Raw genomic sequence first — 26,626 nt, forward strand, 5'->3', positions numbered from 1 at the left:
CCGCCCGGTCTACGCCACGCCCCTCGAGAACCTACGCGCTGCCCAGTCGATCGTTGATGAGCTAAACGGACTGGAGGCCGACGAGCTCCCCTACATGACCAGACACATCCAGCAGCTGATCGATACGGCCGCAACCTGGCATGAAGCCGACGTTCGAGCTGGAAGCCCCCCTCGCCGAGAGCACGGCACGACGTCGCGTACGCCGACTGCGGGTGGCGCCCGTGCAAGACAAGAGAAGGAGCCGGCTGCTAGCCGCAGGCGGACTCGTATTACCATCGAGCGCGACGCAGAAGGCCGCCCCCGGGGAGTGGAGCGACGAGGCGACCTGCCGCCTCCTCTGCCTCGCGGGGAAAGATATCCTACCTCGCCACCTGTTGAGCATCCGACTCTCAGCGGCCGACTTGGTCGCCGCGAAGGAGTCGGCGAGAATGATGCCTGCCATCAGATCAACCGCCTAGCGCGATCCCTGGCCCTAGAAGAAGAAGATGATGTCGGCCCGCCGTGTTTCGGCCCCCGCATCCGCGACGAGCCCTTTCCCAAAGGGTTCTTGCTCCCAAGAGACACGCCAAGTACAACGGCTCCGTGAAGCCGGAAGACTGGTTGATTGACTAGTCCACCGCCGTTCGCATAGCGAATGGCAATCGACGCATTGCTGTGAAATATGTCCCCCTGATGCTCCAAGGCACGGCGCGCACCTGGCTCAACAGCCTCAAGCCTTACAGCATCAACAGCTGGCTAGACTTCACCGAAGCCTTCATACACAACTTCACCAGCACATACAAGCAGGCTCCCAAGCCTCGACAGCTCTCCTTGTGCATACAAGGGCCCAGCGAATCGACCCGCGATTACCTCACGCGTTGGGCCAAGCTCCGTAACTCCTGCGAGGGAGTGCACGAGGTCCAGGCCATAGAGTACTTCACCGCCGGGTGCCGTGAAGGCACTCTCCTCAAGCACCGACTCCTTTGTGATAAGCCGGTAACCCTTGATGAGCTACTGGTCATCGCGGACAAGTATGCCACGGCCGACTCCTCAATGAAGACCGAGCTCCGGGTAGACGCCTTTGGAAAAGTGCTGACGCAAGCTCCCAAGACGCCGGCTGGAGAATCAAGCCGGCGCCCGTATCAAAATGATCACAAGCGCAAAGCCCCTCAGCCGTCTTCCAGCAGTCGGCAAGTGGCCACGATCGAAGAAGAGTAGCCTGAGGGACAGCCGACTCCGAAGAAGCAGAAGGGCGGCAGGCCGGCTTGGCAGCCGGCTTTCTCCTACGAGCAGACTCTAGATGGCCCCTGCAAGTTCCACAGCGGCACGAAGCCGTCGAACCACACCACCCGGAAATGCCACTGGCTCACTAGAATTGCCAAGGGAGATGGCCTCCTGCCTCCCCCGCCTGCTGGGCCGCCGCCTCCACCACCGCCCCAGCAGCCGGCTGTCAGGCCAGTCGGTGCAATACAAGACGAGTACCCAGAAGAGCACGGAGCCTACATGGTGTTCACCAGTGTGGCTGACGATCGACGCAGCAGGCAGCAGCAGCAGCAAGAGGTGAATGCAGTAGCATCAAGAACTCCAGAGTTCATGCACTGGTCCGAGAAGCCTATCAGTTGGAGCAGAGCTAATCACCCAGAGGTGATGCCGAGTCTGGGCTCCTACGCCCTGGTCTTAGGTGCCACCTTTGCCACAGATAGGCGGGCCGCTCCCTTCTCGCGAGTGCTAATAGACGGAGGCAGTAGCATCAACATACTGTACAAGGATACCATGGAGAAGTTGGGAATCAAGCAAAGACAGCTTCAGAGCAGCCGGACGATGTTCCACGGCATTGTTCCTGGCCTTTCCTACTCACCAATCGGCAAGATCCTGATAGACGTCCTCTTTGGACACAAAGATCATTTCCGCCGAGAGCCAGTTTGGTTTGAAGTGGTGGACCTCGAAAGCCCGTACCATGCGTTGCTTGGCCGACCTGCTTTGGCCAAGTTCATGGCGGTCCCCCACTACGCCTACCTCAAGATGAAGATGCCGAGTTCCAAGGGGATTCTGACCATAGCCGGCGACTACAGAAAGTCGTCCGCTTGCGCGGCCGAAAGCAGTCAGCTAGCCAAGTCCCTGGTGATCGCAGCCGAGAGGCGGCTTCTTGACCGGGTTGTAGCAATGGCTGGCAAGCGGCCCGAGATGTCGCCCAACCCCAAGGAGTCAGAAGCTGAAGGTTCGTTCAAGCCGGCCAAAGAAACGAAGAAGATACCCTTGGACCCGAAGAACCCAGAGAGGTACGCTGTCATAGGTGCAAACCTCGACAGCAAATAGGAAGGCGAGCTCGTTGATTTCCTCCGTGAGAATCGAGACATCTTCGCATGGTCCCCTAAAGACATGCCAGGTGTACCGACGGAATTCGCCGAGCACAAGTTACATGTCCGATCTGATGTGAAGCCCGTCAGGCAGCCCTTCCGCCGCCTGTCATAAGAGAAGAGAAGAGTTGTTGGAGAAGAGATAGCCCGGCTCCTGGCAGCCGGCTTCATTATGGAAGTATTTTTCCCAGAGTGGTTAGCGAACCCGGTCCTGGTGCTGAAAAAGAACAAGCAGTGGCGGATGTGTATTGACTACACGAGCCTCAACAAAGCTTGCCCCAAGGACCCATTCGCTCTGGCGAGAATTGATCAGGTGATAGACTCCACAGCCGGATGCGAGCTGTTGAGCTTCTTAGATGCATATTCAGGATATCACCAGATCAAGCTGAACCCGGCTGACAGACTGAAGACCGCCTTCATCACGCCGTTTGGAGCCTTCTGCTACCTGACCATGACGTTCGGCTTGAGGAATGCCGGCGCCACCTTTCAGCGTTGCATGCAGAAGTGCCTCCTCAAGCAACTCGGCAGAAACGCCAACGTCTACGTGGACGATCTGGTGGTGGAGACGGAAAAGCATGGAACATTGCTGGAAGACCTCAAGGAAACCTTTGAGAACCTGCGCCGATTCCAGATCAAGCTCAACCCTGAGAAGTGCGTCTTCGGAGTACCAGCCGGCCAGCTCCTTGGCTTCCTGGTCTCTGAGCGCGGCATAGAGTGCAACCCTATAAAGATCAAGGCCATCGAGAGGATGGAGGTACCCAGCCGACTGCTAGATGTGCAAAAGTTCACCGACTGCTTGGCGTCCATCAACCGATTCATCAGGCGGCTGGGCGAGAAGGCTCTCCCTTTATACCAGCTCATGAAGAAGACAACCTTTTTCGAGTGGAACCCTAAGGCGGACAAAGCTTTTCTCCAGTTGAAGAAAATGTTGACTACTCCCCCTGTGCTAGCGGCCCCGACTCCCAAAGAGCCCATGCTCTTGTACATTGCCGCCACCAACCGGGTAGTCAGCACAGTCATTGTAGTTGAACGCAAGGAGGAAGGCAAGGCGCTACCTGTCCAAAGACCGGTATATTACCTGAGCGAAGTACTGTCGACCTCCAAGCAGAACTACCCCCACTACCAGAAGATGTGCTACGACGTGCACTTTGTCGCCAAGAAGTTGAAGCCTTACTTTCAGGAGCATCCAATCACTGTGGTTTGCACAACCCCACTAGCCGAGATCATCGAAGCCGAGATGCTTCTGGCCGAGTGGCCAAATGGGCCATTGAGCTGGCTCCCCACACCATCTACTACCAGCCCCGCACCGCCATCAAGTCGCAAGCACTGGCCAACTTCCTCGTCGACTGGGCCGAGACCCAGTACCTGCCGCCAGCACCCGACTCCACCCATTGGTGGATGCATTTCGATGGCTCCAAGATGCGCACCGGCTTGGGAGCCAGCGTTGTCCTCACTTCCCCCAAAGGCGACAAGCTAAGATATGTGATGTAGATCCATTTCGCCGCCTCCAATAACCTTGCTGAATACGAGGCGCTCATTCACGGGCTCCGGCTAGCCAAAGAACTTGGCATTCACCAGATCGTGTGTTATGGCGACTCCGACTTGGTGGTCCAGCAGTCATCTGGCGATTGGGACGCCAAGGATGCGAACATGGCAATCTACTGCTTCCTCGTACAGCAACTCAGCGGATATTTTGAGGGGTGCGAGTTCCTTCACGTGCCAAGAAATGACAACGACCAAGCAGACGCCCTGGCACGAATCGGCTCTACCTGCCAAGCAATACCATCTGGCGTCGCCCTCCAGCGCCTCCTCAAGCCATCTGTCAAGCCTTCACCAGAATCAGACTCCATCTTTGTGTCGGCTCCCCCCGAAGAAGTCAGATCCGACTCAAGAGCCCCAGCAAGCGGCACGAGAATTCTTACAAATGGCTCCAAGAACGCCGCAGTCGAAGCCGGCCCGGGGACTTCAGAACCCGGCCCGGGAACTGCGGCGACCAGTCCGAAGACTCCAGAACTCGGCCCGGGGACTGCACCAGTCGGCCCGGGGACTTCATCAATCCAGCAAGCGGCCGTGGACTCCAGCCCGCCGCCTCCCAGCCCAGCCGCCCTCGTCCAAGTCGCAGTACTGGCAGTTGAAGAAATAGCGGCACCCTCATGGGCCCAGCCCATCCTCAAGTTCCTAGTGAGCAAAGAGCTGCCAACTGATGAAATCCTGGCTCGACAAGTACAATGCCGAGCGGCAGCTTACACCATAGTCAACAGAGAATTGGTCAGGCGCAGCGTCACTGGTGTCTACCAGCATTGTGTCGAGCCAGAGCAAGGCCAAGCAATTCTCAAAGACATCCATCTAGGCGAGTGCGGCCACCATGCGGCTTCAAGAGCACTCGTCGCCAAAGCCTTTCGACACGGTTTCTTCTGGCCAACCGCCTTGGAAGAGGCCAAAGAATTGGTCCAAAAGTGCAAAGGGTGCCAGAAGTTCCGCTCCAAGCCACATCAGCCGGCTTCCGCACTCAAGACTATCCCCATTGCCTGGCCCTTTGCGGTTTGGGGCCTGGACATGGTGGGACCATTCAAAACAGCACGAGGCGGCCTAACTCACTTACTTGTCGCGGTGGACAAGTTCACCAAGTGGATAGAAGTAAAGCCCATCAAGAAGTTGAATGGTCCGACTGTAGTGACTTTCATCGCCGACATCATGACTCGGTACGGCATACCACACAGCATCATCACCGACAATGGCACAAATTTTGCCAAAGGTGCCTTGGCCCGTTTCTGCGCGACACAGGGCATCCGACTGGACTTAGCGTCTATTGCCCATCCACAGTCAAACGGCCAAGTAGAGCGAGCAAACGGCCGCATCCTGTCCGGCATCAAGCCTCGGCTGGTCGAACCACTGGAGCGTTCGGCCGGCTGTTGGCTTGACGAGTTGCCAGCCATCCTCTCGAGTCTGCGCACGACCCCAAACAAGTAAACCGGCTTCACACCTTTCTTCCTTGTCTACGGTGCTGAAGCCGTCATCTCGACGGACATAGAGTTCGACTCCCCGCGAGTCACCATGTACACCGAGGAGGAAGTAGAAGAAGCACATCAAGACGGTGTTGATCTGCTGGAAGAGGGCCGGCTATTGGCACTCAGCCGGTCCAGCATCTACCAGCAGAGCCTGCACCGATACTACAACAGGAAGGTCAGGCCGAGATCTTTCCAAGAGGGCGACCTTGTGCTCCGACTGATCCAGCGAACAGCCGGCCAGCACAAGCTTTCGGCACCTTGGGAAGGCCCCTTCATTATCAGCAAAGTGCTGGGCAATGACTCCTACTACTTGATCGACGCTCAGAAGCCCCGAGCATGCAAGAGGGACGACTCCGGCAAAGAGACGGAACACCCATGGAATGCAAATCTTCTCCGAAGATTTTACAGTTGATGCAGTATGTATCACGCTACCCTTTGTATTAAAGTACCAAGACTTCGGGCCCCCCGAGACGAGCTCGGGGACTGCCCTTTTTGTTATCTGTATGATAAGAATTATGCCTTCGAGTACACTACTCTTTGTTATGCCGCTTGGCACCGGGCTCAACTAGTCGGCATGGGGACTCGCCGCCTCGCACTATGAAATGCTTCCTGCAGTCGGACAAGTAGTGTGTGGTGCCTAAGCCGTCTCCTATCAGAAGCTGCAGCTTGCAGAGCGACTGATTGGTGGGCAGGAGTAAGGAAGAATGGGCGCCGACATGAAAAATGGCTAAGGACTCAAAGCATAAGCATAGCCTAAGCCGGCTTCCAGCCTCTCTTAGCAAAGCCGACTCTTGAGCAGTTGGCTTGCCGCTTTCTATCCAACTTGTTAAAAGACTCTAAAAATGGCCAAGTACTTGCCTTCCCAAAGTAGCCAAGCATTTGATCTAGAGGCGGTCCGCAGAGCGGCCGTTTGACTGGCAAGGCGACGACTAAGGGAAGGCAGCAAAGGAAAAAGCCAAAAGAGCAATGAGCAAGGAAAGATAGAACTCGGATAAATATTTACATAACATAGGCCCTTGGCCGAATCTTCAAGCAGAAGTTCAAAATACACCCCGCGGGTGGAATTGTTCGAATTAACAAGTTCTTCAAAGACTACTAAAGCAGATAAAATGAAGGCAAGACGGCAACCTAGGAAGCGGCACACGGGTTCGGAGGGTCGGAAGAGACGGCGGTGTCAGGCGCCGGGGTGGCCGGCTGAACGGTCTCGGCTTGATCATCTCCGGCGGTAGCCGGCTCGGTCGGGCGCGGCTCGTTGCTGGAGGCGCAGTCGAGCTGAGGCTAGTCGCCCACTCCGTCTTCTGACGCCCCTGTCTCACCTCCGTCCTCCGCCTCGCCTTCCTCCTTGGCGCTGGAACCAATCATCTCCGCCGAGTCCTCGTCGTAATCCGGGTTCATCCCGAATCACTCCGGCAGCGCCTCCCTGCCGTCTTCAGCCCGATCAGGGACGAAGACGCTGGTGTCTGCATAGTCAGCAATCGCCGCAGCACGCGCGACGAGGGCGTCTTCCACAGCTACCAGCTCCGCCTGGGCCTCCGACCGGAATGCGGCCAATCGGTCCAAGTCCAGCCCTGGATACCACGCCTTGACGAATTCCAAGGCCCGGTGCGCTCCAGCCCGGGCCGAGGAACCCTTCCAAGCCTCAAGACGACCAGCCGCGACCTCCAGCCAGTCGGCAGTCCGACTGGGAGTGCACAGAACCGGCATGTCTGGCCACAGGGCAGCAATCGCCTGGGTGCCGGCATGTTGAAGCCGGTGCAGCATCCGATGGGCCGGCCGCAGACGAGCCTCGATGCTCAGAAGCTGCTCATAGAGGGTCCGGGGGGCGTTGGCAGCAATCTCCGCACCATCTGCCCTTCGCGCCTCGCGATCAGCCTCGATGGCTTGAGTGGCCGCCTGCGAGTGGCCAGGGAAGAAGTCTGCCAAGACGGAAAAGAAGCAAGTCAAAAAATCAGGAGTCAGCCCGACCCATAGTCGGAGGCTCAAAGAAAAAAAGGAAACAAAGAAACTCACCGTCGACGATGTCCTCAATCTCATGGAAGCCGGAGGTCAGCTGTGCCTCCTTGTCGGTCCAGGAGGAGCGCTCGCTTTCGAACTCGGCCAGGAGAGCAGTCTCTCTCTTCTCTGCCTCGCCCTGCGCCTTCTTGAGCAGCTCCCTTTGCTCCGCCAGCTGCGCAGCCAACAGGTCGCACTCCGCGGCGAGTTTGCTGCACTCCTCCCCCTTGGCGCGCAAGGCGGTGTTGGCTTCGCCCAGCTGCTGCTGAAGAGTGGCGTTGGCCTCTGAAGAATAAAAAAGAAAAGACGTTAAGTCATCAACAAAGAAGGTCGCCGGGAAGATCCGGCCCGACTGCTCAGCAGTCGGCCCGAATCTCGGGGACTACAGCCCGCGGGTGCGCCAGCGCGCCCCCGCAAAGAAGAAGGAGGACTCACTCCGGCTCTCCGACAAGTCGGCAGTCTGCCTGCCCAGCTCCTCGACATTGCGGTTGAAGGCAGTGACGCGGAGGTTGTGATACTCCTGTGACAAGAATTTTTAGACAAAGATAAGTATTGGAACTCGCCAGAAGGAGTTCCGAGCCGCCTGCTCAGCAGCCGGCCCGAAACTCGGGAACTACACCCAGTGGGTGCGCTGGCGCGCCCCCACAGAGAAGAGCAAGGAAAACCAAAGTCAAAAAAGAAAGCATACCCGGACGGCTGCTTGCAACGCCAGATGCGCCTTGGTGCAGGTCTGGATGGCGTCGCCCTCGGCTTGCAGTTTCGCCTGAACGTCCAGAAGCGCCTGGTTTAGCGGGCCCATGTCGCCTCCTCGCACCCACCCAACGGGCGCGGCACTCGTTGCCTCGACGTCTGGAATGGCCGAGCTGGCGGTGCCGGTCTCCAGGGGGCGTGGTGCCGAAGTCGCCTTCTCAAGGCGGTGGCGCGCTGGCGAGGCAACTTGGAGGAGCAGCCTCGCCATGGACTCGTCCTAAGTCGGCCGCACCGGCGGGCCTGCCGGGTGTTTACCCTGCACACTCCCGAATGGAGGTGGAGGCGGCGGTGGCGGCCGTGTCCAACATGGAGGCCTCGGCGCTTTCCCTCTCCATGATGGGGTTCTCGCCGCCGGCTTCCCCAGTCTGCCCCGTGAACTCCGGGGGCGGCAATGCGGAGTTCGGCGGGATGACGAGCAACGCCGATTGGCGGTGCGCGGCCTCCTCAGCTTGCCGCCTTGCCGCAACGGCGGCTTCGGCCTCATCCAGCTTCCTCTGGGCGGAGGCCGCCGCCTTCTCGGCCTCCGCCTTCTCCAGACGGGCGGCTTCGTCCTCGTCGCGCTTCTCCCGTGCGTTCCGCTCCGTCGCCTCCCGGAGGTCGGCAGCAGGGTTAATCCGCCGAGTAGTGGAGGACGTCTCTGCCGACCCCATGACGGAGGCGGCGGCGACCCTCTCAAAGGTGAGAGGAGCCCTGAAGCGAGGAAGGCATGTAAAAGAGTTGGACAAGATTCACGAGTAGAAAACAAGACAAAAGGAGGAAGCACTTACGCGGAGACCAGTGGCGGCTTCTTCACTTCCTTACGGAAGCGGTTGGCCTTCGCGATTGCCTCCTCCCGCTTGGTCGCGGCGGCCGCCCCCTTGAACTTCTTCGACCGGCCGCCAAGCAAGCTCGGGCCGGCCCGGTGCCTCTTCGTGTCGCCTTGACCATCCAAGCCGGCGGAGGAACGGGGCGGGGCGACTTCCCCCTCGGTGTCGTCATCAGGCCAGTCGGCAAAGGTGGCCGAGGGCCTGAAGCCTCCTCCTCTTCCTCCTCCTCCTCCTCCTTCGGCGTCGGCCTCCATCACCGCGGCCCCCAAGTCAGGGTCATCGACGTCGCTCTCCACTCGGTCGGGGACGAACTGACGGGCTGGGCCCGCGGTGCCGGCTGAAGGCTGGATGAGGGGATTCTGACTCAAGAAAAACCAAGAAGATCAGAAGTCGGATTCGGCTACAAAAGAAGACAAAACAAAAAGAGAGACGACTTACAGCAGGTGGGGGATTGGCGCGCGAGTACGGCTCCTTGCCGAACCTCCAATCCGCCGCGAGATTGCAGTTTGCAATGTAATTCACCGTGTCCGCCACCTCCGCGTGGGGCATGTCCTTGGAGCATAGCCGACTCGGGTCCCGGTGGCTGCTCATCTGACAGATCAGATGAGGTCGGCCTTGGAGCGGGAGGACTCGACGTGCCATGAAGGCGGACAGCAGGTCGGCCCCGCTCAAACCCTCCGACTGCATCAGCACTCGGAGTCGCGCGACAGCGGCGGTGCCAGCGGGAGTCAGCGTCTTGACCCGGTGGGACCAGCTGGGGAGCCTTCCAGCCGGTGCGCCGGCTTGGTAAGGCGGCAGATTGACCCAGTCGCCGTCTGGGGCGACGTTCTTCACATAAAAATATGACCGTTGCCACATCTTCACCGACTTAATCAATGGGATGGTGGGAAACAGGTTGTCGGCCACCGATCTCCGCATTGCGATGAAGGCACCACACTGGGCCGGCACGCCGGCAACGTGCGTGCCGAGCTTGGACTGAAAGAACTCCCCTCACAGCTCGATGGTGGGGAGGACGCCGAGGAAGCCTTCGCACAAGGTGGCGAAGGCGGCCAGCAGCACCACCATGTTCGGGGTAAGGTGGTGCGGCTGGAGCCCGTGAAACTCCAAGAAGGAGCGGAAGAAACTGCTCACCGGTAGCCCCAGGCCGCGCATGAGGTGCGAGCGGAATATGACCCGCTCGCCCTCCTCCGGCGCCGGCGATACTTCCCTCTCCGGCGCGGCGTAGGCTCGCGCTAGGTCCGCGCCGGGGAGGCGATGCGTTTTGCGGAGGAACTAAATGTGGTCGTCGTCCACCTCGGAGCCGTCCCACACGCCGGAGCGCACGACAGGAGGTGCGGTGGTGGAGGAAGAACTCATCGCTGCGGGCGTGGCGTGGTTCGGCGCGGCGGCGGCGAGAGAAAGAAGAAGCAAGAGGAAGCAAGGGGAGTAGGGGAAATGGGCACGTGTGCTCCGTTGCCCCCTCCTCCCGCCTACTTATAGGCTCGTGGGCTGAGAAGCCGATGGGGCGGGCGTGGGATTAACTGTGCACAGGACCCCACGCCCCCCATGATTTACCACACGGAGTAACTACGCACAGTTACGACGTGGGAATCCCAACCGTCCGCCCGGCCGCAACAGATCCACTCGCGTGCCGGGGCGCGGTAGTGGCGGGGCCCGCCTGAGGCCCTGTCCCGTCGCGCGCGCGGGTGGGCTGACTGACCCTGCCACGTGGCGCCACACGACGGATCTGCAACGGGCGGCTGCCCGGAAGCTTATCAGGCACGCTGCATGGATCCCGCTACGACCTTCAAGCTCTTTAAGGGGCAAGACGGCCTTCTGCGAGTCTGGCTCCAGCTAGTCGGCCTAGAGGAAGACGGCGAGCAAGGTCCAGATTCCACCACCAGAAGGATGAAACTGTTGAGGCTCCTCGACATGTCTCCCTCAGCGCCTCACCAGCTTCGGGGACTACTGTCGGAGTAATGGGCCACGGGTAGGCTAACCCGAGCCCCTGAACCTTTTAAAATATCGAGGTAGACTGCGCCCCTCAAGACCCCATGATAAGGATCCGCCTTCTGGGAGTCGGCGGCAAGGCCGCCGACTGTCCCTCACGGCCGAGTCCCGGGGACGACTTCAAGATAAGTCGACTCCTATTGGCGGCTTCCAGAGAAGCCGGCTATGGGGAGTTGGCCCGCGACTCCGACCTCCTCCTGCCTTCGCCACGATGGACGGGACGGGGTACGGTCACCGCGAGGCCCATCCCCCTCCGGCTTACGAAGGGCTGGCATGGCTACAATGCGCCATATCGATGGAGATCTCCATCTGGCGCGGCACTGTTGCCATGCCTGCCCTGACCTCAGCCCCCGTGGGCGGCGCACTGTGCCCACGACGGCCTGCCTGTACGGCCCAAAGATGCCGGGTCCCACCCGTTAGTGGGGGTACAGAAGATGGCAAGAGAGCCACAAGACAGACCCGTTGGGAGTCGGCCCCCGGGAGTCGGCCAGCCCCTTCCACGGGCCCCACACACGCCATTAACCAGACAAGATGGGGAATGGCAATAGTGATCATCCGTCAGGCGGCGACACTGTTGCCACGACCCCGTGACCAAGCCAGCGTCATTAGAAGCATGGCTACAGTACCACACCTGTCAGCGGGGCCCACCAGTCGACGGGCCCCAGCAGTCGGCGGAGAAGACGGCGGCCTGAGAGACAGACGGCTGGGACCCACACCCAGCCGGATTACCATTGTATCCCTGGGGGACGGGCCTATATAAGCCCCCCGGGGCACCCATGCAAGGGGGATCGCTTCCTTAGCACTAGACCAGACCATATAGGAAGGAGGGAGCTAGCCTTGCCTTCTCCTACCTCCAGGAAACAGCTCAAGGAGCAACCTTGTACTCACTTTGCCATAGTGATCATGCGGAGACCCCGCAGAGCAGTAGTAGGGGTGTTATCTCCACGGAGAGCCCTGAAGCTGGGTAAGATTCGCCGGCGTGCATGCCTTCGCCTCATCCCGTTTCCAGGCACCGACGACGTTCTACTCATCCCCACCATGATAAGCCATCCTTTGGCATATGTCGCACCCAACCCCCGACACAACCTCATGAACAAGATCAAGGGCAAGATCAACCTCAAGATGGTGGTGAACCACCAAATGATTCCCAAGGTCAAGTTCTCCCCTTCGATCAAGTTCAAGATCAAGAGCAAGCTCAAGATCTTGAACAAGCTCAAGACGGCGCTCAAGATGATCATGTTACCCCTCCTCCTTCCACATCCAAGGAGGAATTAGAGTGTTGTGCCACGAAGATTGCTTCCAAGCTCACCACCAAAGGTCATCTCATGGAGAATGTGGTTGGAAGCCTAAGAAAGGGGGTAAGCACTCATACACAATTAGCAAACTATTGTGAACATCACGCGTTTATCTCTTGTGTTGAACCCCAAAAGGTCTATGAGGCGCTCGAAGATCCGGATTGGCTCAATGCCATGCATGAAGAACTCAACAACTTCGAGTACAACAAGGTGTGGAGATTGGTGCCAAGGCCATCGGGGAACCACAATGTCATCGGAACCAAGTGGATATTCAAGAACAAGCAAGATGCTCATGGGACCATCGTTCGCAACAAGGCAAGATTGGTAGCACAAGGCTACTCCCAAGTTGAGGGTATCGACTACGGTGAAACCTTTGCTCCTGTTGCTCGCCTTGAATCCATTCGTTTGTTGATTGCTTATGCTTCCCATCACAACTTTAAGTTGCAACAAATGGATGTGAAGAGTGCTTTTCTTAATGGTCCTATTAATGAGTTGGTTTATGTCAAGCAACCCCCCGGGTTCGAGGATCCCTACTTCCCCGATCATGTGTATCAACTCGATAAGGCACTCTGTGGCCTTAAGCAAGCCCCACGTGCGTGGTATGACCACCTTACCGAGTTGTTGCAAGATCGTGGATTTGAAGTTGGGCAAATCGATCCCACTCTTTTTACTAAGAAGGTCAAAGGGGAGTTGTTTGTGTGCCAACTATATGTTGATGATATTATCTTTGGTTCCCCTAACAAAGCTTTCAATGAGGAATTTGCCACTCTCATGACCTCTAAGTTCAAGATGTCTTTGATGGGCGAGTTGAAGTTCTTCCTTGGTTTTGATATCAAGCAAAGAAGAGAAGGTACCTTCATCAACCAAGCCAAATACACTCAAGACATGCTAAAAAGATTCAAGCTAAGTGATGTCAAGCCGGCTTCCACTCCAATGCCCACCAAGTGCCAACTTGACATTGATCCCAATGGTAAAGCGGTGGATCAAAAGGTATATCGCTCCATGATTGGCTCCTTGCTTTACCTTTGTGCATCTAGACCGGATATCATGTTGAGTGTGGGAATTTGTGCACGATTTCAAGCCGCACCCAAGGAAAGCCACTTTGTGGCGGTCAAGCGAATCTTCTGATATTTGGATCATTCCCCAAACTTTGGCTTATGGTACCCAAGAGGATCAAACTTCAAGCTTGAAGGATATTCGGATTCCGATTGGGCGGGAGACAAAGTGGATAGGAAGTCCACTTCCGGAGGGTGCCAATTTCTTGGTTGCTCTTTGGCGAGTTGGTCTTCCAAGAAGCAAAGTTGTGTGTCTCTCTCATCCACCGAAGTGGAGTATGTGGCGGCCGATAGTTGTTGTGCACAACTCTTATGGATGAGGCAAACTTTAAAGGATTACTGTCATTTGTGACAAAGTGCCTCTTTGGTGTGACAATGAAAGTGCCATCGAGATTTCTCTCAACCCGGTGCAACACTTCAAGACGAAGCATATTGAGATTCGGTATCACTTCATCCGGGATCATATTAGGCGAGGGGAGATCGAGCTAAAATATGTCAACACTCATGATAACCTTGCAGATATCTTCACGAAGCCCTTGGATGAAGCAAGATTTCGCGAGTTAAGGCATGAGCTAAATATCATTGATTCGAGCAATCTGACTTGAACCCTTGCACACCCCACCACACTCTTCATGTTTTCTCATTTAGGTGTAGGCATGGACATAGGGGGAGTGTTGTTCTCTCAATGAACTCTCCCTCCCCCATTATGCATAAATTGATCGAGTCTTTCACATTCGCCATTTTTGATGGTTCTTGTGCTTCAAAGACGAGTTGTGGTCATGGGCCCAAGGATAATTCTTCGCGGCGCCATACCCTCTTAACTCAAACATAGGTGGCTTCAGCCACCGCACTTGTGCTTAAGTGTTTTTCCTTGTTGGATGTTTCCTTTTTGCCTAGATGTTTGAATTCTCTAAAGAGTGGATTTTCTTGGTTGCATCTTGCACTCTTGAGAGTCTTATTCATCATATTACAGTGACTTGTTTCTATCCCAATCCTTCTTCTCCCAAGCCAACTTTTCCAAATGTACACAAGTTGATATCCTTTTATGCTTGGGGATGTTGCAACTTGGCGGTACAACCGGTGGGAAGCCCGGTTCTACTGCTCTTCCACTATGTTGTTGTGTAGTCCCAGCGGTACTTCAGGTCTTGCACAGGCGGTTCTACTGCCCCTGCCTGTACCAGTACCTCTGGCCGGTACTACCGGTCTTCAGAAGCGGTACTACCGCTCCCTCTGGAGCGGAAGTACCGTTCTCAAACACCGGCTAGTTACAAGACTGGTACTACCGCTCCTAGCAGTGGTACTACCGGCTGGCATCTGGAGCTGATATAAGGGGCGCGAGCTGAAGGGGTTTTTCTTTTCCCCTTCGTGTTCGTCCCTTCTCTGATCCCTAGCCGCCGGTTGCATCATCCCTCGCCCCGGAGCGCCCTCCGGCCCTCCGGATTGGTCGGCCCTTCATTGGATTCGCTCTGTGAAGGTCGCCTCCTCTTCGATCTTCTCCCATGGAGACCGGTAATGCCCTGCTTCTTCTCGTTCCTCGGGTTCCCCTTTTGAATCCACTATCTAGGGCATTGCTTGTTTCCCCCCATTTTTGGCTAAATGTTTAGTGGGAAAGATCTATATAGCCTCCCTCTGTTCCTTGTGCGTAAGTAACTGTAGCAATATTGTATCTAGATTCGAGATTAAGGCGGTTCCCGTTCTTCCACGCGGCAGATCCGCTCTCAGCGGTACTACCGCTCCTTGCGAGCGGTACTACCGCTCGAGCGGTTCTACCGGTTGAACAACCGGAACAACCGGTTTCTCTGAACCTGTATGCATTGTTTCTCTTCTACTGACTTACATGTGACATATTCTTCTGATCTTGTGTACATTCCTCTCATCTTTGTTGGGGTTTCTGTGTGCTTTCTGTGTGTGTGTGCAGGTGGCTCTAGCTCTCGTACTGGTCGAAAGCCTCAAAATACTAAGAAGAGGGCTCGTAGGGGGAAACCTTTGGGTGACAATGAGGATGATCATGAAGTGGTGATTCCTACCAAGACCACTCGTCGGGAGAAGTCTGCTGCTGCTAAGCAACGTGTTGCAGTGCCTATGCTCAAGTGGAAGATGCCGGACTGGCAAAGGTTTCGTTTCCAGAATCCCTACTCTATTGCACCGGATCCTCGTTGGAACAACCCGCAGTTCCGGAATGAGTTTCAGTTGCGGATTGTGTCAGAAGTTTTTGAGCATCACAAGAACAAGTTCACCTGGATGTGGTCCATTGACATCGACCATTGGAAGAACAACCTTGATTACTTTGGAGAAGCTTTGGAGATCTGTGAAGAGTTTGACTTGATCAAGCTCATGACCATGAACTGTGATTTTGATGTGCAGCTCGTCCATCAGTTCTATGCTACAGTCCACTTTGGATCTGGTGCGGAATGCCATCTCTCTTTCATGTGCCGTGATGAGTTCTTTCATGTCCCATGGAGCACTTTCTGCAATGCTCTTGGTTATGAGGATACCGGGATTGAGGGTCAAGGTGGCATCCATCCTCACGACCGTGCTCACCCCATGGACAAGATAAAGCTTGCCCCTCTATACATCCCTGGACATGGTATTGTGGGCAAGTCCAATGATCTTTTGTCGGTCTCTGACATTATGCATCGTGTGTTATGTTGTGTGCTACTTCCCAAGGTTGGAAATCAAGATGATATCTATGGTTATCTGGTGGATTTGCTTGCGGCCACATGAAGACCAAGAGGGGATCCGGTGCCACGTTTGATGTCTCCAAGTGGCTATGGGAGGAGATGTACAATATGGTGTTGTACCGCAAGGTACCAATATATGCTCCTTTTGTGATGCAGTTTTTAGCACCGTTTGGGCAGTCTGTAGGCTAGGAGAGCCTCTCACCACTCCTGCCAACCTCACAGAGCATGAGGTCAAGGAGCTAAGGAAGAAGAAGCATAAGACTCCCCATTTTTCTACGGGCAATCAGGAGGATGTGTATGCTACCTCGGATGACGAGGATTTTGAGTTGGAGCCTGGGGTCCAGCCCACCTGGGTTGAGAAGCTGACTTCCAAGATCAAGAAGACCTTTTGCTTGCAGACCCATATCCAGAAGAAGCTCTACAAGGCCCACGTTGCTGAGAAGTTGGCGCGTCGCAGGAAGATTCAGTTGACGAGGCACCTCAATGTGCCAGATGTGAAGAGTGGCTCCGAGAAGACCATCACTCCTGAGGATACTTGGTGCTTGGAGAACTGTTAGTGGTCTGATGAAGCACCTGCTTCTTCCTCTGTCCGTGTTCCTGAGGCAGCTACTGCGAGGTCTGAGGAGTCTGAGGAGGCTCAGGATCCTGACGATGATATTGATGATGATGCATCAGACAGCTCTGTGGCTACTGGCCAGGAGGTCTACTGAGCCCCGGGGCGCTAGCTTCGTTCTTTTCCTTTTTGGTGTCTCGATGCCAAAGGGGGAGAGAGCCATTAGGTCACGGGAGTTGCATGGGTGGTTATTTGCAGTTGGTCTTCCTAGTTTATTTGCTTGCTCTTTCTAGTACTCTATGGACTTATTCTATGTTGTGTTCTCGTGCATGGTGTAAGACATGTGTCGTTCGGTTTATTTATGCACTCTTCGTTCAGTAGAGTTTATTTATGCACTCTTCGTTTAGTAGAGTTTATTTTATGATGGTTACTATATGTTTTCTCTACTGCTTTAAGTCTATTTCGATTGTTTTGCGCTCTCCGGTTGGTCTATAAAATCCAGGGGGAGCATTCCCTAGTGTGCGCACTTTGCATTCCAAAAGCAAACTCTAAATAGTGCTCACACTCAGGGGGAGCCCCTCCTTTATTTTTAAAACTCCCGGACTAATCGTGTGGTTGTCATCATCCACCAAAAAAGGGGACATTGTAAGGGCATCCTTTGCCTTAGGATTTTGGTGATGATGACAACACACGTGGACTAATCGTGTGCCATAGTTTTCTCAGGTTCACATGGTGTGGCGCAAGACGGTTAGGTCTTCCCTCTATGCAGAAAAGATCGAAGACAGAGTTTCCGACGTTTTTATTCCTTTGGTCGTAGGATATCCATACTTTTAAGAGGGAATCCTCGTCGGAAGGTATTGGGTGAATCACTTCACGTACACATTCTCTGCACCCATCATATACCTTCCGTTTTGAGGAGAGAGAGAGGTTCCCCACTGCCCTCTGGCATGTGCAGTCCTGCCCATGGTGGTAGAACCGCTCCATTGAGCGGTTGTACCGCTGGGCGGTAGTTCCGGTCTGACCACCGGTACAAGTACCGCTCAGGGGTGATTCCCTTCTCTACTGGGTACGGTGGTAGACCGGTGGTGCAACGAAGTTCCGGTTTGTCTTGATAAACCGGTACTACCGGTGTCCACGGCGGTTGTACCGCCTCGGACTCCATCACCCAGGAACTGCTAGCCCAGCGGTAGCTCCAGCCCTACTACCGCTCCAACTACCGGCCTGAGGTGTAAACCTTCTAGATGTATGCGGTAGTTGAGCGGTAGTGGAGCACTAGTTCCGGTTTATTCCGATAAACCAGTACTACCGGGTGCGCCACGGGACGTATCGCCCTGGTGCCCTAGGAGGGGTTCCTCGCATTCACCGGTTGTACCGGTGTCTAGTGCGGAAGTACTGGTCCCATGCTTTTCTACACATAACGGTTGGATCTTGGGGGGGGGGCATTTAAGGAGGTGCTTCTCCTACCTCCCACCTACCTCTTACCTCTCTCTCTCTCTCCTCCATAACTGCCATTAAAGCTCTCTTGCCCGATCTCTCTCCCTGGCCACTCAAACTCGTTGATTTGCTAGTGATTGAAGGAGGAGACCTAGATCTACACTTCCACCAAAGGATATTTGATTCCCCCATACTTTCTTGTGTGGATTTTGTTACTCTTGGGTGCTTGGGCACCCTAGACGGAATAGGTCACTTCGGAGCCACATTCCATTGTGGTGAAGCTCCAGGGTTTCATTGGGAGCCTCCAATTAAGTTGTGGAGAGAGCCTCAACCTTGTTTGTAAAGGTCCGGTTGCCGCCTTCAAGGGCACCCATAGTGGAATCACGACATCTCGCATTGTGTGAGGGCGTGAGGAGAATACGGTGGCCCTAGTGGCTTCTTGGGGAGCATTGTGCCTCCACACCGCTCTAACGGAGACATACTTCCCTTTAAAAGGAAGGAACTTCGGTAACACATCCTCGTCTTCACCGGCTCCACGCTTGGTTATCTCGTGCCTTTACTTGTGCAAGCTTATTTGTGTTGTATTCCTTGCTTGCTTGTGTACTTGTTGTTGTTGCTGCGTCATATAGGTTGCTCACCTAGTTGCATATCTAGACAACCTACTTTGATGCAAAGTTTAATTTGGTAAATAAAAGTTAAAAATTGTTCGTTGCCTATTCACCCCCCTCTAGTAAACTATATCGATCCTTTCACCCGTGCGTACGGGCTACTCAGAGAGTTTCACACCATCCTGTGCACGCGGGGGTCAAAAGACCCCATGCGCACGGGGGTACTCAGAGAGTTATGTAGTACCCCATGCGCACGGAGGTCAAAAGCCCACGTGCGCACGGGGTACCCAGAGAGTTACGAAGTACCCCGTGCGCACGGAGGTCAAAAGACCCCGTGCACATGGGGTACCCAGAGAGTTACGCAGTACCCCGTGCGCACGGGGGTCAGAAGACTCCGTTCGCATGGGGTACCCAGAAACTTTCTGTTGCTAGCTTTCTGAGTACCACAATCACACACACTATGGATTTAAGTGGTAGGAATGGGTAGGCTGGTGTTTATGTTTTGACAATGGCATTCCCACACAACACATATCCACACCGACCCCTCTTAATAGTGCGGTCTTTCCTATGACTCGAAACGAACCAAAACTAAAACCTTCGAATCATCGATCGACCACGCCTTTGATCTTTTTGAATTGGGGGGGGGGGGTCGCACACCTCCATCAAGAATCACTTGGAACCAATATCCTGAGATAAACTTTTAGCAACCAACATTAGTTCCACTAACCACATTGTCATCACACTAAAATATAGTTTAAGTGCCAAATGCACTTTCACCAGTAGTTTTCAAATATGAAAATCTTGGATGTGGGAATATCAGTACCAATCTTGATGACAATAGGTACATGGTCATAAGTGGTTCTGGCCAAGGGGAGTGCTAAGACGTTGGGATAGACAAGGTCCAACTTTCAAAAGTGAAGCACCAGTGATTTCTCTCGAAAAGAGGTGCATCTTGCATATTGCTCCAGGTATAGTTTCTGCCCTTGAGTGGGATTTCAATCAAATGATATAAGGGGCACATGGAAAACATAGGGTTTTTTCAAATAATGCATGCAAATTTTTGAAACATTTGCATGCTACATTATGGCAGTTTTGTCATTCTGAAGTTGGCAATTTTCCATCTGCAATTTTTATTTGTAATAAAGAAAATATAGAACATAGCCAATTTCTTGTTGAGAGCATGTCAATTTTATTTTTAATGTTATGTCATATTTATTATTTCCATCATGGTAATTTTCTTTGTTTGTATAACATCTCATTTTTTGCATCATTATCATCGAAAACTAAAAACTTGTTGTCATGCCAACTTAAATTTTGATGTCACAACAACTAAAAGTATATTTTATTTTGTATGTTTTTCTAGTGTACCATGGCAAATTCCTCTACATCTTTTTAAAAAATCAATATGCAAATTTTCCTTCCTCTATACATATTTTTTTAAATTTGCCATGTGATAAGTTAATCTTTTTCCAACAAGTTGGCATTTCATGATTACAAAATTTCCAACAATTTACCATATTTGATATAACAAAAAGTCCTACATATACTAATTTTTTTGCTAAGTTTCCATGATCTATAGTACATTCTCTATCAAAGTTGCTATGGACCATGTCAGAATTTTAATTCTGCATGTTTTCTCTTGTAAATATAATGACAGTTTTTAAGCACGTGTATGTTTTTTTTTGTATTTTTACCATGAAAAATTTATTGTATATACCATGGAAAATGTTATTTTCATACCACGGCAAATTCTTATTTGTATGCAGCATGTCAATTATATATATATTACATATGTACATATTTTTCATTGTGCATGGCAATTTCTATGTGTTTTCTTATTCATGCATATGAAATCATGATCATGGTAAACTCACTATTTATATGTTTTCCCCATTTTTTTTCTTGTTTTTTGAACTAACAATTTTTTGGGCTTGATAAATTATGTTTTTTTTGTTGATGGCATATTTTAATTATAAAAACCCTAACTGGGCCTAACCGTTTACTTTGGGCCAAATTTTGCGGTTGCGCCGAGCAACCGTTACACGTTAGCCATTTGCTCGTTTGTGGACCCCTAAAAAAAATTGCTCGTTTGTGGTCACACTATGGGCTATTTGGCATGCACGGCGAAAGACGATTCATAAACAAGAATTCCTAAGCCCCCCAATACTCATGGTTTTGTTGACTGATACATTCAGGAGATCAGCTCCAAACCACCATGGCGCAGACAGCCGCCCGTTGGGTATGATCGGTGTGGTATGTAGGAACAACGGAGGTTCATACTTGGGGGCCTTCACCAGAGTTTTTGAAGGTGTGACTGATCCGACAACTCTCGAGGTGTTGGCGTGTAAGAAAGCTTTAGCCCTTGCGAGTGATTTGATGCAAACACGAGTTGTTGTCACTTGGGACTGCAAAAAATCATTGCAAACAACAAGAAAGGCAATGGAGGGAGCCATGGCCATATTATATGAGAAATTCAGATCATGTCTTTGAAGTTTCGGTCTTGCTCTTTCGTGTTTGAAGAAAGAGCCTCGAATACTGAGGCACATAGCCCCCGCAAAAAGTAAAAATAAAAATTGAGGCGCATAGTCTCGCTAGATGCACACTTAATCTTGCAGTAGATCGTCATCTCTGGCTCCTGCAACCCCTGGTTTAAGATATATTCCTTAAAACATTGTTGATCAATAAATGAATTGTTACTCACGTCCGTCTTTATAAAAGGAAAACGAAAACGTACAGCTGCTACTAAGAATCGAGAAGACTCAGGTGCCAGATTTGCCTCGCCTGCATCCAGTTCCACACGCGCTCTGCTTCAGCTAGCCGGCGATGGGAGCCGGAACTACCGCCGCCGCCACCTCCCGCCTCGCCGTCGTTCCACTCCTGCTGCTACCCCTACTTCTCGCGCGCGGCGCCGGGGCTGTCAGCCTCTGGCGGCCGCCTCCGGAGGCCGGTCTCCTGGGCTCCGCCCCAGGCAGGTTCCTGACGCAGGAGGAGCACTGGATGAGCCAAACCCTCGACCACTTCTCCCCCACCGTTAAGTACCATCTTCACTTCTCTGTTCCTTCAACGAGTTGCCCCGCGCTGTGGGGATTAGTCTTCAGCCATGTGCCCTTTTATCTGTTTGGGTGGATTTCTGTGGAACCTATCATCCGAGAGTCGACTGTGGACACTAGAAGAACTAGATAAATTTGTGCGGTCGATATAATGCCGAAAAAACGCTAGATTTTTGTATGGATTCTGCGCGAGCCACGTCCATTATTGGTAACGCCGTTTACTCTTGATTGAAGGCTCGCATCAGTTATGCGACCATGAACCAGAGTAATGAGCAATGAATGTCTCAAAATGCATCGAATAATAACAAAAAATCGGTGTTGATGCCAGATGCCTCGTGTTTCCTTGCCAATGTCGCCCCTGTAAACCAGGTGGATCGTTTGGTTTTTTCTGTCGATTCAGATCTATGTGAAATTTGTGATCCCGTGGGCTCACTACACAGTCAACAGCGGCTTCAGTGATACATGAATTCCTGTAGAACAAAGCACATGGTTATGTATAATTCCCTGTTTCACATCTGAGTCATGTAGTCCCAAATACTATCTTGCATGGTGGGGATTGTTCAGACCTGGCCAAACAGGCCGGCCCGGCACGGCACGGCATGGCCTGTGCTAATCGTGCCTGGCCCGGCACAGCCCGCCATGGCACGTTTTAATAGCCGGGCCGTGCCGGCCCAGCCCACGGGCGCTGCTCCTTGGCCCAGGCACAACATGATTAGTAAACGGGCCAGCCCGATGGCCCGTTTAGCACACTGGGCTGCACATTTTCAGCCTGTTGGGCTGGTTTTAGGCCTATTGGGCTATATTTTAGGTATACATATGTAAAAAAATTCTGAAAATTATGTAAAAAAATTAAACGGGCGTGCCGTGCCGGCCCGCGTGCCCAGGCTTCAGGCCCAGGCACGGCCCAAGGCGTGCCGCGTGCCCGTTTAGCCCGTGCCGTGCCTGGCCCATGGCGGGCCGTGCCGGCATGCTCGCGGGCTGACCTGTTTGGTCCGGCCTGTTTGGCCAGCTATAGGATAGTTCAGTTTTAGTTTTTTGTGTGGACTAGCCCCAAAATTTATCTTTATTACTGTGCAGGATCATCGGCAATTCAAGCAGCGGTACTACGAATTTCTCGATTACCACCGAGCTCCAAATGGGCCGGTCTTCTTAAATATATGTGGAGAAGCTTCATGCAGTGGGATTTCTAACAACTACTTAGCTGTGAGTTTATTAATGCATTGCCGCATGCTCTAGGCATGATTTGTACTGTTCACACTTCATGCAGTAACTCCATCTGTTATCGATAACATACTTGTGGGTTGGATTGTGTATGTAGGTGATGGCCAAGAAGTTTGGCGCTGCTTTGGTTTCTCCCGAGCATCGATACTATGGGAAGAGTTCCCCTTTTGAGGATTTGACGACAGAAAATCTAAGGTTCTTGTCATCAAAGCAGGCTTTATCTGATTTGGCTGTTTTCCGCCAGTATTATCAGGTGTGAATTTGCTATATTTGTTTTGGCGTCCTTATACAACACCTGTGCATGTACTATATATTGATGTAGCGCCCCATGGTATACACATGTTTCTATTCCTTGTAATAGTTTGCATCGCCAATGTCCAAACAAGTGTTTTTCGTAACTGAGTTATTCTTTCTGTCATTTGAAGGAAACATTAAATGCCAAGTATAATCGCTCAGGAGCAGACAATTCTTGGTTTGTGTTTGGAGGGTCGTACTCTGGAGCTCTCAGTGCTTGGTTCAGATTGAAATTTCCTCACTTAACATGTGGAAGTCTTGCAAGTTCAGGGGTTGTTCTTGCTGTTTACAACTTTACTGACTTCGACAAACAGGTTGGTTCTGGCACAGATCCTGTTATGTTATTAAAGTTACGGCACTTTGGCCTGTACCTGAAGTTTTACATTTCTGTATAATTTATGCCTCTGGAGATTGGGGAGTCAGCTGGTCCAGAATGCAAAGAAGCACTTCAAGAAGTAACAAGACTTGTTGATGGACAACTTCAGTCTGGCCACAACTCGGTTAAAGAACTGTTTGGAGCAAAAATGGTAGTCCTTTTGTGCGACATGAAGTGTATTTACTTTTCTTTGACAACTTATCAATCCCATGTGATATACAAAGTTTTCAGCTCATTTAGGAGTTTGCCGTCACCAGGTGGCCTTTGCCATTGTTTTGTTATGCAAAAACTTGAAAGGACAAAATTTGACAATGGTTCTAACAATCATGATTCTATGAAAATCATTAATGTTTCCCTTACTATGCAACTTCTTTGGTGATAATGTCATAATCTAGTAGAGTCTGGTCTTTTCCACAAAGGTGTTACAAGTATTACCAATCCAGTAAACATTTTGTAGGACTCTTATTGAGCATGCAAGCCTTTGACTGTTTTTTTATATCTCTTGACCTATCTGTCCTATTGCTACTCATATTTCTGCTATATTTTCTTTGAACAAAATTCTGAATTGAATTGTCATGTCTATGGAGCTTGTAAACATAATAGTTTAAACTATTTGTGCGCTACCAATGGTTGCTGACAGGTTCTATAGCGTTCCCTTTTGGATGGCATGAAATTTCATGACATTACCTAGTAGCGTATGTACGATTCTATACTTATCCATCAATTTGTTTGGACACTTGCAGTTAGAAAATGATGGTGACTTCCTTTACCTACTAGCAGACGCTGCAGCTATTGCGGTATGCTTAATGCCGATTTTTGCAACTGTATTGTCTATCAGAAATGATTGTTGTGTTGAAAACCTATACCATTTGCAGTTCCAATATGGCAACCCTGATGTTTTGTGCTCCCCACTAGTTGAAGCAAAGAAGAATGGTACGGATTTGGTGGTAAGTTGCATGGTCGTGCATATTCCTGTTAGTAATTGAGGAATATACCCTGCGGATAACTGCTATCAAGAATATAGGGACCAATTGGCCAAGATCTTTATTTTTCCAAAAGCGCATAACATGAATACTTCACTGTAGATCTTGACTCTTATTTAACTCGTGCTACCATAACTTTCCAGCAAATCTGGTATTTGCTAACACTTTCTTCCGTGCAGGAAGCATTTGCTCGTTACGTGAACGACTATTATGTTGGGACATTTAGGGCATCAGTTGCATCATATGATCAGAACTATTTGAAGAACACAACCCCTGCTGAATCTTGTAAATCCTTACTCTGACATTCAGTATTATGAGATATCATTCTTGGAGAGCTCTTAATGGATGTTGTGCATATATATTAGACAGTGTTAATACTGTCCAGATATTATATAACTGACCATGCATTTAACTGTTGAAATTTGATTTTATGTAGCATATCGATTGTGGTGGTATCAAGTTTGCAGTGAGGTTGCATATTTCCAAGTGGCGCCAAAAAATGATAGCGTCCGTTCTGCAAAGATTGATACAAGGTTACTAAATATACCTTTCCTTACATTTCATGTTTCTTACCAAGCACCATTTCATTTGCCTTCCATGACCTTCTCTTTTTCTGTAATGTGATTACATACATTTCTAGACTCTGGATTCACTTGTGTGTCCTTGTGATTCTTTTGTTCGTAGGTATCATTTAGACTTGTGCAAAAATGTTTTTGGGGAAGGAGTTTATCCTGATGTGTCCATGACAAACTTATACTACGGAGGCACAAGAATTGCAGGTGGGCCCTTTGAGTAATTTAGCTTCAGTCCTGCTGCCTGTTACGATTTTAACTTTCTTTCCATCTCTCTATTTAACTGTGAAATATGCCTCTGCCATTTTGCTTCCCTTTACCTTGAATCTTGGTGAATACACATTACAAATTTGCTGCTACCTTTTTTGTTTTCACCATCAATGCACCATCATTAACAAAATCCTATTGTCCGGTGTGCTTAAGATGGGCTATGCAGGTAAGTATGTCAGGTAAGGATCAGTTAACATAGGTAAATAGAATACAGGTAAGGATCAGTTAACATAGGTAAATAGAATACAAAAAAGTTCAGCGGCCTCGTATCTGCAGTGCTAACAGCCCTTTTTTTGCTGCCATTGGAAGCTTTATATGTGATAGCAAATAGCAATAGCATGGTGTATGAATGTATATTGTGGATATCCAATTATGCGTAGTGATTTGGGCTAATTACTTCAAATTTGAAGTAAAGATTTCACTGGTAGAGTTAAACATTATACTGCTAGTCAGACATCCCTGTATTTCCTAATATATATGTTGCCTCCCTGTAGGTTCTAAAATTGTTTTTGCAAATGGCTCTCAAGACCCATGGCGCCATGCTTCTAAGCAGAAATCATCGGAAGAACGTAAGGATCTGTAGTACTTCGTACCATTTTGTGAACGTTTCCATCGTTTTAACTTTTAAGAGCACAAACTATACTTTCACTATGAACAAGGTTGAAGAGATTTTTGTTAATGACATTAGCATGCTTATTATAGAAGTTTTTCAATATCTGCAGTGCCATCATACTTAATTGAGTGCAGCAACTGTGGGCATTGCACTGATATCTCCGGATGCCCTCAAGCACCCTCAAATATTGGAGGTAGATCCAATCTTTCAACATTTTTTTATTTGCAACTGAATTACATCAGCTATGTAGGTTCTTTTTGTTTGCAACTGAAGACAAGTGTGAGCTGTCTGCATTTTTTGTTCGCCAGGTGATTCATCCAAATGCTCATCTCCAGAAGCAGTGAACAAGGTAAGGAAGCAGATCGTGGATCACATCGACCTGTGGTTGTCAGAATGCCAAGACCAAGGTCAGAATTTGGGCTGTACAGCAATAATATCATTGGACCGATTCTTTTGAACAATTTAGCATTGTTAGCTAACGTGTCTACATGTTCACCCCGTGCTTTTGCACACCTGCAATTCAGTTGGCATTCAGTTTCTTTTGTCTGCGGCATCATTGGTCTGTCCTCACGTTTCAGGACACGACACGGTGACGAAGCAGGGGAGCAGATGGAGCATAGCTACCTACTGATCTACCTACTGATCACCTGTGCAGGCGAACACGCACGATATTGCTGTTATTTACATGAAACACGAATAATACAGGCAGACGAAACAACTAGGCGATTGGCGGCCATGAA

At 51.3% G+C, this 26,626-nt stretch overlaps 1 protein-coding gene across 1 annotated transcript; it reads left to right on the forward strand.

Moving 5' to 3' along the window:
• Positions 1-21,235: 21,235 nt before the first annotated feature.
• LOC123124855 (probable serine protease EDA2) lies at positions 21,236-26,626 on the forward strand (the record flags this gene model as incomplete). Its single annotated transcript, XM_044545406.1, is given in 14 exon segments — positions 21,236-21,537; positions 22,635-22,760; positions 22,876-23,031; positions 23,204-23,386; positions 23,483-23,599; positions 24,192-24,245; positions 24,324-24,395; positions 24,611-24,716; positions 24,868-24,964; positions 25,116-25,210; positions 25,768-25,842; positions 25,996-26,079; positions 26,195-26,293; positions 26,465-26,626. Coding segments are annotated over 14 exon segments (1,524 nt in total). The 5' UTR covers positions 21,236-21,330.

The sequence above is a fragment of the Triticum aestivum genome, chromosome 1B (assembly GCF_018294505.1).
Source record: "Triticum aestivum cultivar Chinese Spring chromosome 1B, IWGSC CS RefSeq v2.1, whole genome shotgun sequence".
NCBI classification, from domain to species: domain Eukaryota; kingdom Viridiplantae; phylum Streptophyta; class Magnoliopsida; order Poales; family Poaceae; genus Triticum; species Triticum aestivum.